Here is a 16,214-nt window from a genome sequence, read left to right as displayed (position 1 = left end):
CACTATGGAGGCTATGAGTAGATGCAAGTCAAACTGTCCATATCAAGTATTTTTTAAAAAAGAACTTAGATATAGTACTTAGATATTCCTATTGTATGCCTTCCATGGGCAAATACACTTTGGGGTTCATATTGCTATGCACATTTTCTATTCTGTATTTAAAGAAACATAAACAATAGGTTAAATAAACATAGCAGGAGAGAGAGCAAGAACAAAAGAGATCTAATGAGCTCAGCTGGTCCCTGAGAGATGATGAGGAAGCAAAATCTTCTTTGGATTCTAGCAGCTTTCCAACCCTAATAACACCCTCTTGAGGCCAAGCAAAAATAATCAAGAAGAAAAGATAAATTTCTCCAAAAGACACAGGTAGTTATAAATATATGGTATGAAACACCTTACAGATTGACTATGCAAAGTAAAAAATTACTAAAAAATAAACCAATACTCACAAAAGGAAATATACAAAAACAACACAGGTTGAATATTTATAACATCAAGCAGTGGAAGACTAATTTTTCCTGTGCCTCTTCTATATTTACTTGACCAGTTGGTTTTTACACAGTTAATGGCAGATGAGACAAGCCCTTTTCTCACTTTTCCTATGTGGCATCATTGTTTTTCTTGGACTTTGGGTTTTGATCTCATTTTTTACAAATCAAGGGCACAATCTAATTCTGATTCTGATATTCTCCCAACATGCAAAGGCCTCCCAGGACGTGAGCAATACATGCTGCACACGCCATGAAGAGCCATCCTTCTACACTGAATAACTTTGTTCATACAATTTAAAGCTGAGCATGTTGTCCTGCAAACATTTGTTTCATTGTACTCTGTCTTCACCATCACAGTGCCAGATGCAAAGAAACTTCACCTGTTTTATTCACCTTTTTCTTTTCACAAGTGTTTGTGAATATACATGCATTTATTTAGGATCACATTTAAGTAAATGTGAAGTTATGAAATGAAAGGAATGACAGGGAGCATGAAACCTGGTTAAACAAAGTGATTTCAAAGCAGTGTCTAAGTTATAATTTCTTCTTTTTTTTCTTTTAATATTTATTGTTGAAAGTATTACACAGGTCCTCCTTTTCCCCCATTAAACTCTTACAGCACACCCATCCTCCCTCCCACCACCACGAGGCCCCATTGCCTATGTCCATGGGTTATGCATATATACATACATGTTTATTGGTTGATCTTCCCTCAGATACAAAGATACCTGAATTCAAATATGCTATGGAAGGTAAAGGTAATCTGTAGTCCAATATAAAAAAAGAATGCCTTCCAGAAGATAGTAGAAGATGATGCAAATTTTGGAAATACAGCTAATGACAAAGGCCAACAAGAACAATAAGGAATAACAGAGATGTGAAACAACTAGGCCATATCTGTGTAGAGTGATATGTTAGTACCAACTACTCAGAACATTCACTTTCATTCTTGTTTTATAGTAAGGATTCCAAAGTGAAGAATATAAAATTATCAGCTGAATTTTTCTCCTTAAGAAAAGTGAAAAATAAAAAGAACAACGAAGAGAATACAGTATGACTGAGTGATAGATTTGAGCCCACACTACTAATAAACACTCACAATTCCCCACATATACACACATGAAGGTACTCAATGACAACAAAGTGAATGAGGAAAACCCTCCAATTCCTTGTTTAGGAGAATGCAATGAAAAACAGGAGTAAAAACATTCTGACCCCACTATACAAATGTCAAGACTTGTACAGACAATTTACAAAAGAAAAGCAAATGAATAACTAACCCAGAAATATATTCAGGTCACAGGTAATGAAGTAATTGCAAAGTTAAGCTATTTAGCATACCTCCTTTCACTTATCAAATAAATTCTTTTTCATGTGAATTGAATACCCAGAGTGAAAGGATATATTGTGAAATGCATGTTTTATGAACTACTGTTGCAAGGTAATATTTACAAGAAATATATTGGATCTGGATCTGATGAGCGGGCAAAATCTTCTTTGGATTCTAGTAGCTTTCCAACCCTAATTACACCCCCTTGAGGCCAAGCAAAAATAATCAAGGAGAAAAAATCAATTTCTCCAAAAGTCAGAGGTAGTTATAAATATATGGTATGAAACGCTTTACAGATTGACTACCCCAAGTGAAAAATTACCAAAAAATAAACCAATAGCTCACAAAAGAAAATGTACAAAAAACAACACATGTTGAATATTTATAACATCAAGCAGTAGAAGACAAGTTTTTCCTGGGCCCTTCTATATTTATTTGACCAGTTAAAACCAACTGGTTGATGGCAGATGAAACAAGCCTCTTTCTCACTTTTCTTATGTGGCATCATTATTTCTCTTGGACTTTGGGTTTTGAACTAATTTTTGACAAATAATGGGTGTAGCCTAATTCTGTCTCATTCAACATGCAAAGGCCTCCCAGGACAAGATCTCTAAACCCTGCACACGCCATGAGGAGCCATCTTTCTACACTGAGTGACTTCCTTCCTATGATTTATGCCTGAGCACATTGTCATACAAACATTCATTTCATCGTACTCTGACTTCACCATCACAGTGCCAGATCCAGACAAGCAGGGCTTCACCTGTTTTGTTCACCTTTGTATTTTCACTAATGTGTGTGAATATATGTGCACTTATATAGGCAAACCTTTAAGTAAATGTGAAGTTATAAAATGAAAGGCATGACAGGGAGAATGAAACCTGTTTAAACAGAGTGGTTTTAAACCAACTGATATCAAATAAAGAAAATTGAGTGGAACATCAAAAATTAATGGAAACAAGATGGAAAAACAACAATAATTTAGTGATACCAACATGGATTAGTAATTAAATTTGCAATGGCATACACATAGAAGATAATCTATAATGTTTCTAGAAATTGTGGCAAATGGCAGGTGCTCAGTTATTATTTGTTGAGTGAATAAGGAATTAGGACTCTGTATATAAGTACATTGAGCCCATGTAAGGTTGCATTTCAATATATTTGAAAAGATTGAATTGCTGATTGAAAGCTGGAAAAATAAATATCATCCTGTAAGAAAATGAAGTTGAGCCCCTCAATCATGTTACAAAAAAACAGATGTATTGTCTACTCACTATAGGAGTAACCAATCTCTCTTAGGTTAACAGATAGAAAACTACATATCAATATTTATGGGTGGGCCATACCATCATACTTATGTCAAGAGACTCAGAAGTAATAAGACAGACATATTTAATTTAAAAAATGTAAAACTTTTCTTTGGCAAATACATACCCAAAAATCAATTGACTAATATTAATTTTTATTTAATTTACTTCACTTCTGTTTTAAGATTTTCATTGAATTTATTATGTTGACATTGGTTAATAAAATTATATAGGTTTCAGGTGTACAATTCTATAATACATCATATGTATATTGTATTGTGTGTTCAGCACCCCACGTCAAGTCTCCTTCCATCACCATTTAGGCCCATTTTATCCTCCTCAACCTCCCCCACCATAATACTTTAAAAAAAATTATTTAAAAGGCTGATAATGAAAGAATAATCAGCGTATTAAAATAATGTTCAAATTATCAAAACCATCAAACATATGAATGTTTGATCAAATTCAGGAAAAGTCCAGAAGACAAGAAAAAAAACTTTTCATACCTCTTAGGTTGGGAAAAAACTAAAATGTCACATTGACTGGGGTTGGAACTTTCAAGCAGGTAGCAAAGGGGTACTCGTTTTTCTTTTCTGGAAGAACTGTAAAGCGTTACAACATTGGGAAACCAATCTGAAGACACCTATTACAAGTACATATATTCTGTAAGTCATGGTTTCTCAGTCTCTGCACTACTGACATTCTGGGCCAGATCATTGCCTGTGTTGTAGTCTCTCCTGTGCATTTCAGGATGTTTAGAGCATCCCTGGACTGTACCTACACTTTCCATGTGACAGGGAAAAACGTCTCTGGATATTGCTGAATGTCCCCTGGGAGAACAATACTGCTGCTGGTGGAGAACCAGAGTCCTAACGTAACAATCTCAGAATATTTTTGTATAATTGTTATAATAACAATGTATTGAGAAAGAATATGGAATAGCATAGCCACATAAAAAATATTATGTGCACATAGTAATAATGAATTGGTATTACATTAGTTGAGTGGAAGGAAGACCATAAGATGTTGTTGGTAATAAGGAAGAGTGGACACAGAAAAAAAGAGTGTACAACACATAAAGAGAATTTCTGATGGGCACTGGTTGCTATTTATGAATTTACATAAAAGCATATGAGTATGTATATGTGCATAATATAGAAAGAGAAGTTTTTTAAAAACTAAGACTATAGAATACTGATTATCAGCAGGAATTAAATTAGGTTATGCATAGTGGCTATGAAATAATTGCATAAAAACATTAAGTGAAAATCATATTAATCTATATAAAGATAGAAAACAATAATAACTTAACATCAACATGGGCCACTAATTCCAGATTAAATTTCCAAAAACTTGGAAATAGAAGAATATTATAGAATGGCTTTTAAAATTGGGGGAAAAGTGTCTAAGTTATAATTTCTTCTTATATAAAGATATTAGATTCAAATATGCTAATAGAAAGTAAAGCTAATCTTTAGTCAAATACAAAGGAGAATGCCTTCCAGAGGACAGTAGAAGATGATGCAAATTTTGGAAATAGAGGTTATGGCAAAAGGTCAAGAGGAACAATAAGGGATAATGGAGATGTAAAACAAGTTGGTTATATGGGTGAAGGGTGATTTATTAGCACTAAGTATACAGAAGAACATTCACTTTCATTTTGTTGAGAGCAAGGATTCACAAGTGAAAAGTATACAAGTAGCAGCTGAATTTTTTTTTCATTAAGAAAGGTGAAAAATAAGAAGAAACTGAGAGAATACAATTTGACTGAGTAGTAGATTTGAGCCCACACTATTAATAAACACTCAAAATTCCCCACATATACACACATGAAGGTACTCAATGACAACAAATTTGGTAGAAAAGACTACAATTCCTTGTTTAGAAGAAAGCAATAAACACAGGAATGAAAACACTCTGGCCCCACTACACAAATGTCAGGACTTGTACAGATAATTTACAATAGACAAAACAAATGAATAATTACCCCACAAATGTATTCAGGTCACAAGTGATGAAGTAATTGCAAAGTTAAACTATTTAGCATACCTCTTTTTACTTATCAAATAAATTCTACTTCATGTGGATTGAATAACCAGACTGAAAGAAGACAGTGTGAAATGTATGTCTCATGAACTACTGTTGCAAGTTAATATTTACAAGAAATATACTGAATCTGGATTTTTCTCTTCAATATGGAAACGTCGTGGAATAAACCCCATGATAAAAATAAAGAATCGTCCTCACTTTACTGGACATCACTCCATAGCTAAAACTCGATTTTCCTACTCCCTTTAGTTACAAAACTCATTGTATAGGTTCCACTTTTACTTAAAATACTTGATGTCTACCATTGCCGCCTCTAATTGGGCTTCCACCTGTTAATTGTCAACAATTCACCATATGTTGCTGAGTTTAATGTTCACTTCTCCTTTCAGCATCATAAACTAATCACTAATTAGTTAATCAGACAAAAAACCATAGGCTGATGGCTATCAAGACACCTTAGGTAAATGTTCTTGGCTTGTATTCTCTCTGACCCTTTCTGGTAGTACTTGCCAGATCTTTGGACTCACCTGATTGGGAAATCTTAGGGGACGGCCTTTGTGTGAAATTCCAACCTCCTGCATGGTTGATGATGGAGACAAAAGCTCTCTGTCCAGATAAGACAGCAGGAAGGAGGCAAGCATAGGTCTCCTTAGGATTCCAAAAGCAACAAGCAGGTCCCATCCAGCCCAAGGTCACACACACTGAGAGACTAGAGATGAGGAGGTATTTACAGCTCCCTATGTCTGCTAATTAGGTACATTGCTGTCTTGTTATTTCAACCTCTAATCACATGATTTCCCTGTGGGTTGAGACAGAAGGGAATGTTTTCTTGGAGATTCTGTGTTCCCAAAAGACAAGTTTAAATGTCCAGGGAATCCCAGTTTTTTACTAGTTCTTCCTTATAAAATCTGTTGATTTTCAGGGGACTAACATTTCAGCATCTTATCCCAACCTTGACTTAAAATGTTTCCAAATTTAAGACTGAGAATCTAGCCTGGACTAGAAAACTTAAATCTCAATATACTGACTTGTTTTTGGAACACAGGCCCTGATAGCTACATAAAATTCTATTTTTCTTTTCAACAAGGGGGGAACCTAAGTTCCTTTGATATAAACTTTGCATTGCACACTGGGCTTCATGACACATTAGACGAAAACAATTTGGCATTTCAAACTTATATCACAAGTTAAGAGCTGTCATGTAGTCCCTCACTATGAAATATTTGTTAATCATCAGAAACATATATATTTTTTGCACTCTAATGTAAGTTTGGAATAGGAAAGTAAATAGACTCTTCCCTGTAGCCTCCAGAAGAAACCTAGCCCTGCTAACATCTTGATATTAGCCCACTGAGACCCATTTCCTGTTTCTGACCTCAGGAATTGTAAGAGCATAAACATGTTTGTTTTAAATCACTCATGATATTTTTACACTAGCATTAAAAATTGAATACAGACATTTATCCAATGAAATTTTTGTTCAGGAAAATGAAATTAAAGTCCCAATTCATTCATTGTCCCTGGGTAAAGGCATTTTGAGTTGTAATCACTCTTAGGTACAAGAAATTTATAATCAGTATGGAGATGTTCAGGCTCTTCAGCTGGTAGAGGATTTCTTATCGAATAAATATAAATGTGCTTCAGGTTTTAATTCCTTTGATGCATTAACACATGAAAGGTAATTCGTCATTTAAGTTCATGTCTACCATTTACTTTAAACCTTCATGTCTAAATTTCTATATCTTTTCAATTCTATGCTCTTCAACTTTCTCAAAAGTTTACTTTATACATAAAATATACTATATAATAAAAGCCTAATATGCAAATCGACCAAACGGCAGAACAACTGGTTGCTATGATGCGCACTGACCACTGGGGGGCAGACGCTCAATGCAGGAGCTGCTCCTGGTGGTCAGTGCGCTCCCACAGGGAGAGTGCTGCTCAGCCAGAAGCCGGGCTCATAGCTGGTGAATGCAGCAGCAGTGTCAGGAGCCTCTCCCACCTCCGCAGGTAGTACGGAGTGAGGGATCCCAGACTGCGGGAGCCTCAGACTGTGAGAGGGATGTCTGACTGCAGGCTTAGGCTCAATCTCTGAACCTAAGCTGGCAGATTCACATCCCCCGAGGTGTTCCTTTCTTTGAGAGGGCACAGGCTAGGCTGAGGGGACACCCCTCCCCCGCCATGCACACTTTTCGTGCACTGGGCCTCTAGTCCTATCTAATAAAAGACAAGAAGGGTAATTAACCGTACTTCCACTACTCCTCCCATTGGCTAATCAGGGCAATATGCAAATTAACCGCCAACAAAGATGGCGGTTAATTTGCATACACAGGCTCCAAACAGTGGAGCGAAGCCAAACATCCCCAAAGCCGCCGAGCATCAAGGAGTCACCGTTCCTGGATCAGCAGAGCCGCAAGGCCTCCTGGCCCCTGGATCAGCAGATTCGCGAGGCCTCCCGGCCCCTGAAGCAGTGTGACAGGGGGCGGTGCCCCAACCCCCTGATGGGCCCTGCTCTGTGCCTGATAGGGGGCGGTGTCACAACCTCCTGATCACCCCTGCCCTGAGCATGACAGGGGGCTGCACCCCAACCCCCATATTGGCCCTGCTCTGTGGGTGACAGGAGGAGGTGCCCCAATCCCCCCCCCCCATCGGCCCTGCTCTGTGCGTGACAGGGGGCAGCACCCCACCCCTCCGATTGGTCCTGCTCTGTGTGTGACAGGAGGCGGCGCCCCAACCTCCTGATTGTCTGGCTCTGTGTGTGACGGGGGTGGCGCCTCAACCCCCAATCCGCCCTGCTCTGTGGATGACAGGGAGTGGCGCCACAACCTCCCCATTGGCCCTGCCTTGAGTGTGACAGGAGGCGGTGCCCCAACCCCCCAATCGGCCCTACCCTGAGCGTGACTGAGGTGGCACCGCAACTCCTGATCTGCCCTGCTCTGTGCATGACAGGGGCAGCACCCCAACTCCCCAATCGGCCCTGCTCTGAGCCCGACCAGAGGCTGTGGGGCAGGCACCTAGGAATCCCTGCCCTCTGCCACCCAGAAGCGGGCCTAAGCCAGCAGGTTGTTATCCCCTGAGGGGTCCCAGACTGTGAGAGGGCACAAGTGGGGCTGAGGGACACCCCCCCTCTGCCAGTGCACAAATTTTTGTGCACTGGGCCTCTAGTATATTTAATAATTACATTAAGAAGCCATTAAAGTTTATTGTGCACTTTCTTGACTTATACTCAAATTGAAACACACGGTATGGACTGTAATTTTTGTATGGCTTGTATTCATCAAATTGTACATATTAATCATGTTCAGTTTATAGTATGTAATTCTACTTCAATAAATTATTTAGAAGATAAAATGTCTAGGATGTAGAGTTGAGATAGCTGAGTAGTCACATTGAGAAATGGCAGGAGGTATCTCTTCTACCTGAACAAAAAGCAAATTCTCATGACTATAGGAAAAGTAGAAATAAACCAAAGCAATTCACATTCGGTGTTTTGTTTTGTTTTTCCCTTAAAAATATAATATGAAAACCTGGTATAGAAACAGGGTAAACTGATCAGATATTGCTTCAAGGGAGATGAGCACCATGGTCACACACAACATCATGAATAAGCCTTAGAAATACATGTAGAAACTCACAGCTGACAATAGACTCATAAGGAGATGGGCAGAATTCAGAACAACTCCTACGTCAAAACAAAAAGCTACTGGACAGTAAAAGAAAGCATCAACAAAATGGAAAGGGAGCCTACTGTATGGGAGAACATATCTGGCAATGATACATCTGGTAAGGGATTAATATCCAAAATATATGAGGAACATATGCAGCTTAACAAAATGAATATAATCCAATTAAAAAATGGGCAAAGGGGAAGAATCCAAGATGGCGGCTGACAGGATGGCAGTGAGGGAGAGAGTGTGAGTGAGGGAATGAAAGGGGTGTGTATGGACGTGTGGGGTGTATGTGTGTGTGAGGGACAGTTATATTCCACAGGACTTTTGGGGGCTGGCAGACCAGGCTCCCCTCACCAGGCAGCCTCTGCTACCACTGCGATCTCTCCCGGGGAAGCCGGCTCTGCTACAGAGGCCACACCATCTTGAAGGGGAGAGATGCTGTGAGCGGGAACCCTGCCTCACCTCCACCCGGGGAACCCTTGGACGCCACCAGGAACCCTACAGCCACACCAGCCAGGGACCTGCTGCCTCGGCTGTCAACCTACAAACGCTGAGATTCCAACCTCCCTGGCTGTGGGCTCCTAATAAGTTTTGCCAGCGCGGGAGACAAAGTGGTGACTGAATAGGTGGATATGTCCTGTGCCTTCTCACAGAATAGATAGAAGAAATAAATAAATCAAATAACATCCACCCAGAATTGGTGAATTAAACACAGCTGGTGATGCAATCCATGGATGGAAAGGACAGGGGAAACCTGGAGAATGGTAGGATTGGGGATCTGGGCTGGAGAGAGAGACTTGTGACCACTGGGGCCGGAGGGTCAGAAGGAAACTGCGTTACACCAAGTCTGCATCCCTAATTATTAATCCCTTACCAGATGTATCATTGCCAAATATGTTCTTCCATACAGTAACACTCGACTGTGGAAGGGGGTCCAAAGGGCTGCTGGAAGTCGGGGAATCTAGATCTAAGTCCACAGCCATTGGGAGGCAGTGCCCAGAAAGGCAGACTGAAATTCTGCACTGGCCACGCAGTGTGGGGGGGAGAGATACACATAGCAGTGTGGTTGTTATGTCTTTATATTTTCCTTTTTTTTTTACTCACTAAATCAAGTACATAGGATCTTTAAAATACAAACACTCACCAAGGCTGTGGTGCAGGTGGAGGTTCAGTTTTGAGGAGGCCAGGGAGCAAGACAGGGAGAGGTGACCAGGAATCCAGCTCTGGGACAGTCTGGTCCATTGAACCCTAAACAGCCATTTTTCTCCTGAAGACCCAGCCCCTCCTAGCAGTGCAGCTGTACCCAGCCTCGAGCTCTGCAGGAAAACAAGGAATATGAATACCCCCAGGGAGCCCTCAGTATCTGGGTTGAGTGGCCATTTGTTCCTGGAAACTAATACAGTAACACCCCCCACCTAGAACCTGTGTCAGAAATAGACACTTCTGTAAATACACCGAAAAGCAAGCAGACAAACCAAGTGGGCAGATTGGTCCCGCCTGCCTGAAACCAAGGCTGTGAAGACAGACACAGAGGAGCGGTGGATTGCTGGGAACTTCAACTTGGTGCTGATAACCTAACAGGAAACTGAGAAGTGGCAGACAGAACAGTAGAGAGAGGTCTTAAACCAACCGCCCTGGGACATTAAAACTCAGCTAAAGAGAATGACACTTCTCTACTTCACTTTTTTATTTTTTATCTTCTACTTAAGAAAGAAAAGGGAAAAATTGTTTTTGTTATTTTATTTATTTATTAACATTTTATTATTTTTTGGATTAGTGTTTTTCATTTTATTTTTATTTTTTAATCATTATTTTACTTTATCTCATTTTTTTCAGTTTGCCAACATTTTCTTCCTCACTTCTCGTTTTTTCTTCTTTTTTCTCTTCTCCTATTTCTGCTTTAGTTTTTCTCTCTCCTGTCTTTTACCTCTTGTTAAAAATTGATCTTCTTTATCTGATTTATTGATGCATTACTATTATAGTAGTCCTGTTGGCTTACTCATATATCTAATTTCCTCTTCCCTGTTCCAAGTCCACACACCCTTCTCTTTTCTTTTTCTCTGCTAGCCATTTTTTTATACTTTTGTTTTTCCTCTCCTCTCGCTCTCTTCTTCTCCTAATTGCTTAATTTGATCCATTCACCAAACTCAAGCCTATTTACTCTCTACTCTATTCTCCTTTTCCAAAAATAGATGAATATACAGCTAGATAGATTAAAGAAAGGGAAAATTTTTCTTTTTCTTTATATTTTTTAATTTTTATTATTTATTCATTTATTTATTTTTAGTTTTTTTTCTTCCAACTTTTTTTCTTATCCACTCATTCTCTTTCTCCCTCCTCTATATTGAACTTTGGCGATTCCCACATTCATTCAATTTCTTTGCCTTACTTTCTGGAAATAACCTCTACCTCTTCAGATTCAGTTTTCCCTCTTTTTTCTGGGAGTTTGTTGTTTGCATTTTTTTGTTTACTTGTTTGTTTTGTGGAGTATTCTCCCCATATATGGATATTTTTCTCCTCCTCTTTTTTCTTCTTTACTTTTCTCTCTTACCTTTTTTTCCTTTTCTCAATATTATTTTTGCCCTCTTTTCTCTCCCCTAATTCTCTTTTCTGTGGTGGTCAACTTTATTTGGGCTTATTGGTATCATGAATATATTCATGTTTTATACCCTCTATGTTGTGTCTTTTTGAGTTGTATTTTGTGCCTTTAAGTCAACACGGTAGAGAGTGAGCCACATAACCAGACACCCTGAGAGGAGTGAACATGGAGAGACAAAGAAACAGCCCCCATACAAAAGAAAAGAAGGAATCACTGGAAAATAAAGTAAAGGAAATGGAGGAAGCAATTTGTCAGAGAAGGAATTCAGAGCAATGGTCATAAGGATGCTGAAAAGGATGGAAGACAAATTCAACAACATGTGTAAGAATCAAGAACAACATGTGTAAGAATCAAGAGGAAATGAAGAAGAACCAAGAAGAAAAGAAGAATGACATCGCTGCAATAAAGAACATAATAGAAAGCATCAACAGTAGACTAGAAAAAGCTGAGGACCACATCAGTGAGCTAGAATACAAGGTAGGAAAAACTACACAAGCAGAGCAGCAACTGGAAAAAAAACTTAAAAACAGGAGGAGAACCTAAGGAAGCTTTGGGACAATGTGAAATGAAACAACATACTCACAATAGGTGTTCCAGAAGGAGAGGAAACTGAGCAAGGAATAGAAAGCCTGTTTGAAGAAATAATGTCAGAAAACTTCCCTGATATTGGGAAGCAAAAACTCACACAAGCCTAAGAGGCTCACAGAGTCCCAAACAAGAAAAAACCTAAAAGACCGAAAACAAGACACATTAAAATTAAATTGCCAAACACCAATGACAAAGTAAGAATCTTAAAGGCTGCCAGAGAGAGACAGAAAGTTACCTATAAGGAATCCCCATCAGACTATCAACTGATTTCTCAACAGAAATACATCAGGCCAGAAGGGAATGGAATGAAATATACAAAGTGATGCAAAGCAAGGGTTTGAATCCAAGAATACTATATCCAGCAAGGCTATCATTCAAAATGGAAGGTGAAATCAGGAGCTTCACAGACAAAAAGAACTAAGGTAGTTTATTACCACCAAACCAGCAATGCAAGAAATGCTAAAGGGACTGCTGTAGAAAGAAGAAATAGGAAGAAAAGAAGGAACACAGGAAGAATATAAATGGCTACAAACAAGTACCTATCAATAATAACTTTAAATATAAATCGATTAAATGCCCCAATCAAAATACATAGGATAGCTGAATGGATAAGAAAACATGACCCATATATGTGCTGTATATAGGAGACCGACCTCAGAACAAAGGACTCATATAAACTGATAGTGCAGAGATGGAAAAAGAAATGTTGGGTGAATGGAAATGAAAAAAATAAGAAGCTGGGGTAGCAATACTTACATTTGACAAATTAGGCCTCAAAGTGAAGGCCATAATAAGAGACAAGGAAGGCCACTGAATAACCACAGCTATCCTGAGAAAGAAGAACAAAGTTGGAGGGATCACAATACCAGATATCAAGCTGTTATCAGACAGTGTATGTTAAAGTCTACATTATCAAGAATAGCAGTAAAGGTAGTGCTATAGAAAATAATGATAGCTCAGCCAGCATGGCTCAGTGGTTGAGCATCGACCTGTACACCAGGAGGTCACAGTTCAATTTTGGTGGGGGCATGTGCCCGGGTTGCAGTCTCGATCCTTGTGTGGGGTGTGCTAGAGGCAAGTGGTGTTTCTATCACATCATTGATGTTTTCTATCTTTTCATCTGCCTTCCAATCTCTGAAATCAATAAAAATATATTTTTTTAAAAAGAAAAGAATTATGACAAAGGCACTGTTCTCAAAATTGCCTGGTACTGCCACAAGAACAGACATATAGACCAATAGAATAGAATAGAGAACCCAGAAATCGTCCCAAACCACTATGCCCAATTAATATTTCACAAAGGAGGCAAGAGCATACAATGGAGTCAATAAAGTCTCTTCAATAAATGGTGTTAGGAAAATTGGATTAATACATGCAAAAAAAATGAAACTAGACCACCAACTTACACCATACACAAAAATAAACTCAAAATGGATAAAGGACTTAAACCTAAGACGGGAAACCATGAAAATATTAGAGGAATCCACAGGCAGCAAAATCTGAGACGTATGCCGAAACAATTTCTTCACAGATACACCTCCTAGGGCAATAGAAACTAAAGAAAAAATAAACAAATGGGACTACATCAAAATAAAAAGCTTTTGCACAGCAAAAGAAACCATCAACAAAACAAGAAAGCCCACTGCATGGGAAATATATTTGCCAAGGTTATCACTGATAAGGGTTTAATCTCCAATATTTACAGGGAACTCATACAACTTAACAAAAGGAAGATAAACAACCCAATCAAAAAATGGGCAATGGACCTAAATAGATATTTTTCGAAAGAAGACATAATGAATGCCAAGAAACATATGAAAACATGCTCAAAGTCACTAATCATGTGAGAGATTCAAATCAAAATGACAGTAAGGTACCATCTCACACCTGTCAGATTGGCTATCATCAACAAATCAACAAAGGACAAGTGCTGGCAAGTATGCGGAGAAAAAGGTAGCCTTGTGCACTGCTGTTGGGAATGCAGACTGGTGCAGCTACTGTGGAGAACAGTATGGAGTTTCCTCAAAAAACTAAAAATAGAACTCCCATTTGATTCAGTGATCCCACTTCTAGGAATATATCCCAAGAAACTAGAAACACCAATCAGAAAGGATATATGCACCCCTATGTTCATATCAGCATAATTTACCATAGCTAAGATTTGGAAACAGCCTAAGTGCCCATCAGCAGATGAGTGGATTAAAAAACTGTGGTACATCTATACAATAGAATACTATGCTGTAGTAAAAAAAGAAGGAATTCCTAACATTTACAACAGCATGGATGGAACTGGAGAGCATTATGCTAAGCGAAATATGCCAGTCAGAGAAAGATAAATATCACATGATCTCACTCATTTATGGAATATAATGAACAATATAAACTGATGAACAAAAACAGATCCAGAGACAGAGAAGCATCGATCAGACCATCAAACCTCAGAGGGAAAGTAGGAGAGGGTGCGGGTAAGGGGGAGAGATCAACCAAAGGACTTGTATGCATGCATATAAGTCTAACCAATGGACACAGACACCAGAGGTTTGAGGGCATGAGTGGAGGGGTAGGGGGGGCAATTGGGGTATAAGGACACATGTAATACCTTAATCAAAAAGAAAAAAAATTATTTAAAAATAAAGAAAAAGAATAATGAAAATATAACTAAACTGTGGTCTCAGATTTTGCTTTAAATAAAATTATGCAAATGACCTTAGTGTCCAATTATAATTTTGTCCACAGGAGTAGTATAATTCATGACTATTTTTTCAGGAAAACAATAGGAAAATTACTTGGAATTAAAAGTGTTATAAAATATTGAATTATGCTAAAGTAATTCATGTTAACCTATGAGATAAAAAAGAATTTCCAGTTACATATGGTTCAAATATTGGATGAATTTGTGTCAGAACCTCTGGCCCTGAGGATTTGAACCCTGCATTCCCGGGCAATTGTTCAGCCTAGTACAGTTGGCCCTTGAAAAAACTTACTTGCCAAGGAATCTTTGCAGGGCCCTCTTTATGTCCTTGTTCCTCAGACAGTAGATGAAGGGGTTCAGCATGGGTGTGACCACGGTGTACATCACCGAGGCAGTTGCACTTGATTGTGAGCTCTGGGAAGCAGCAGAGCTGAGATACACTCCTAGGCTAGTACCATAAAATAAGGAGACAACTGAGAGGTGAGATGCACAGGTAGAAAATGCTTTATACTTCCCCTGTGCTGAAGGGATTCCACGTATGGAGGAAAGTATCTTAGAGTAAGAGTAAAGGATCCCAGCAAGGGGACCAACATCTAGCAGCCCAGCTGAAAAATACATTATAATGTTGTTAAGCAAGGTGTCAGAACAGGCAAGTTGGACCACCTGACTGAGTTCACAGAAAAAGTGGGGGATTTCCAAGTCTGAGCAGAAGGACAGCCTCAACACCATTAAGCTATGTAGCAAGGAATTTAGGACACTCATGATCCACGACACCAGAACCAGCAGTCCACAGAGCCAGGGGTTCATGATGACCATGTAGTGCAGGGGGTGGCAGATGGCCACAAACCGGTCATAGGCCATTAGAGTCAGGATAAAGTTGTCCAACGTAGCAAAAAGTATGAAATAATACATCTGTGTGATGCAGCCTTCATAGGTGATGACGTTGTTCTGTGTTTGGATGTTCCACAGCATCTTTGGGATGGTGGTGGAGGTGAAACAGATGTCTACCAAGGACAGGTTGGAGAGGAAGAAGTACATGGGTGTGTGGAGGTGGGAGTCTGAGCTGACGGCCAGGATGATGAGCAGGTTTCCCAACACAATGATCAGGTACATGGAGAGGAAAAGCCCAAATATGAGGGACTGTTGTTCTAGTGTCTGTGAAAGTCCCAGAAGAAGAAATTCTGAAATTTGTGTACCATTGCCTGGTTCCATGTGTCATAGGTGACTACCAGAAAATAGAAAAAATGAAAACCAAATTTTCACATTAGCAAGCATTAGTAACTGAGAATAAATGACATATTTATGTTTTAGAATCAAGAAAATAATTTCCATTTTGATGTTTGACTTGGTCCCCATTATGGTATCTCTATTAGCATTTGTCATTAGAATGTCCTTTCCTACCATCTACCTGTTCTTAAAACATAATGTATATTGCTGTTTTATTGAGGATCTCTCTCATGTATTTGGGGAATATATATTAACTA

General features: G+C 38.9%; 1 protein-coding gene across 1 annotated transcript; it reads right to left on the bottom strand.

Annotated features, from left to right (window-relative positions):
- Positions 1–15,018: 15,018 nt before the first annotated feature.
- On the bottom strand, positions 15,019–15,942 carry LOC139009852 (olfactory receptor 7A5-like). The gene has a single exon (XM_070413968.1). The coding sequence runs from the start codon at positions 15,940–15,942 to the stop codon at positions 15,019–15,021; it is 924 nt and encodes a 307-aa protein (XP_070270069.1).
- Between the last annotated feature and the right edge of the window lie 272 nt (positions 15,943–16,214).

Source organism: Myotis yumanensis, unplaced genomic scaffold (genome assembly GCF_028538775.1).
Source record: "Myotis yumanensis isolate MYYU_CA2020_CCGP unplaced genomic scaffold, mMyoYum1.0.hap1 SCAF_5, whole genome shotgun sequence".
Classification (NCBI taxonomy): domain Eukaryota; kingdom Metazoa; phylum Chordata; class Mammalia; order Chiroptera; family Vespertilionidae; genus Myotis; species Myotis yumanensis.
This window is presented reverse-complemented; position numbering and strand designations above follow the sequence as displayed.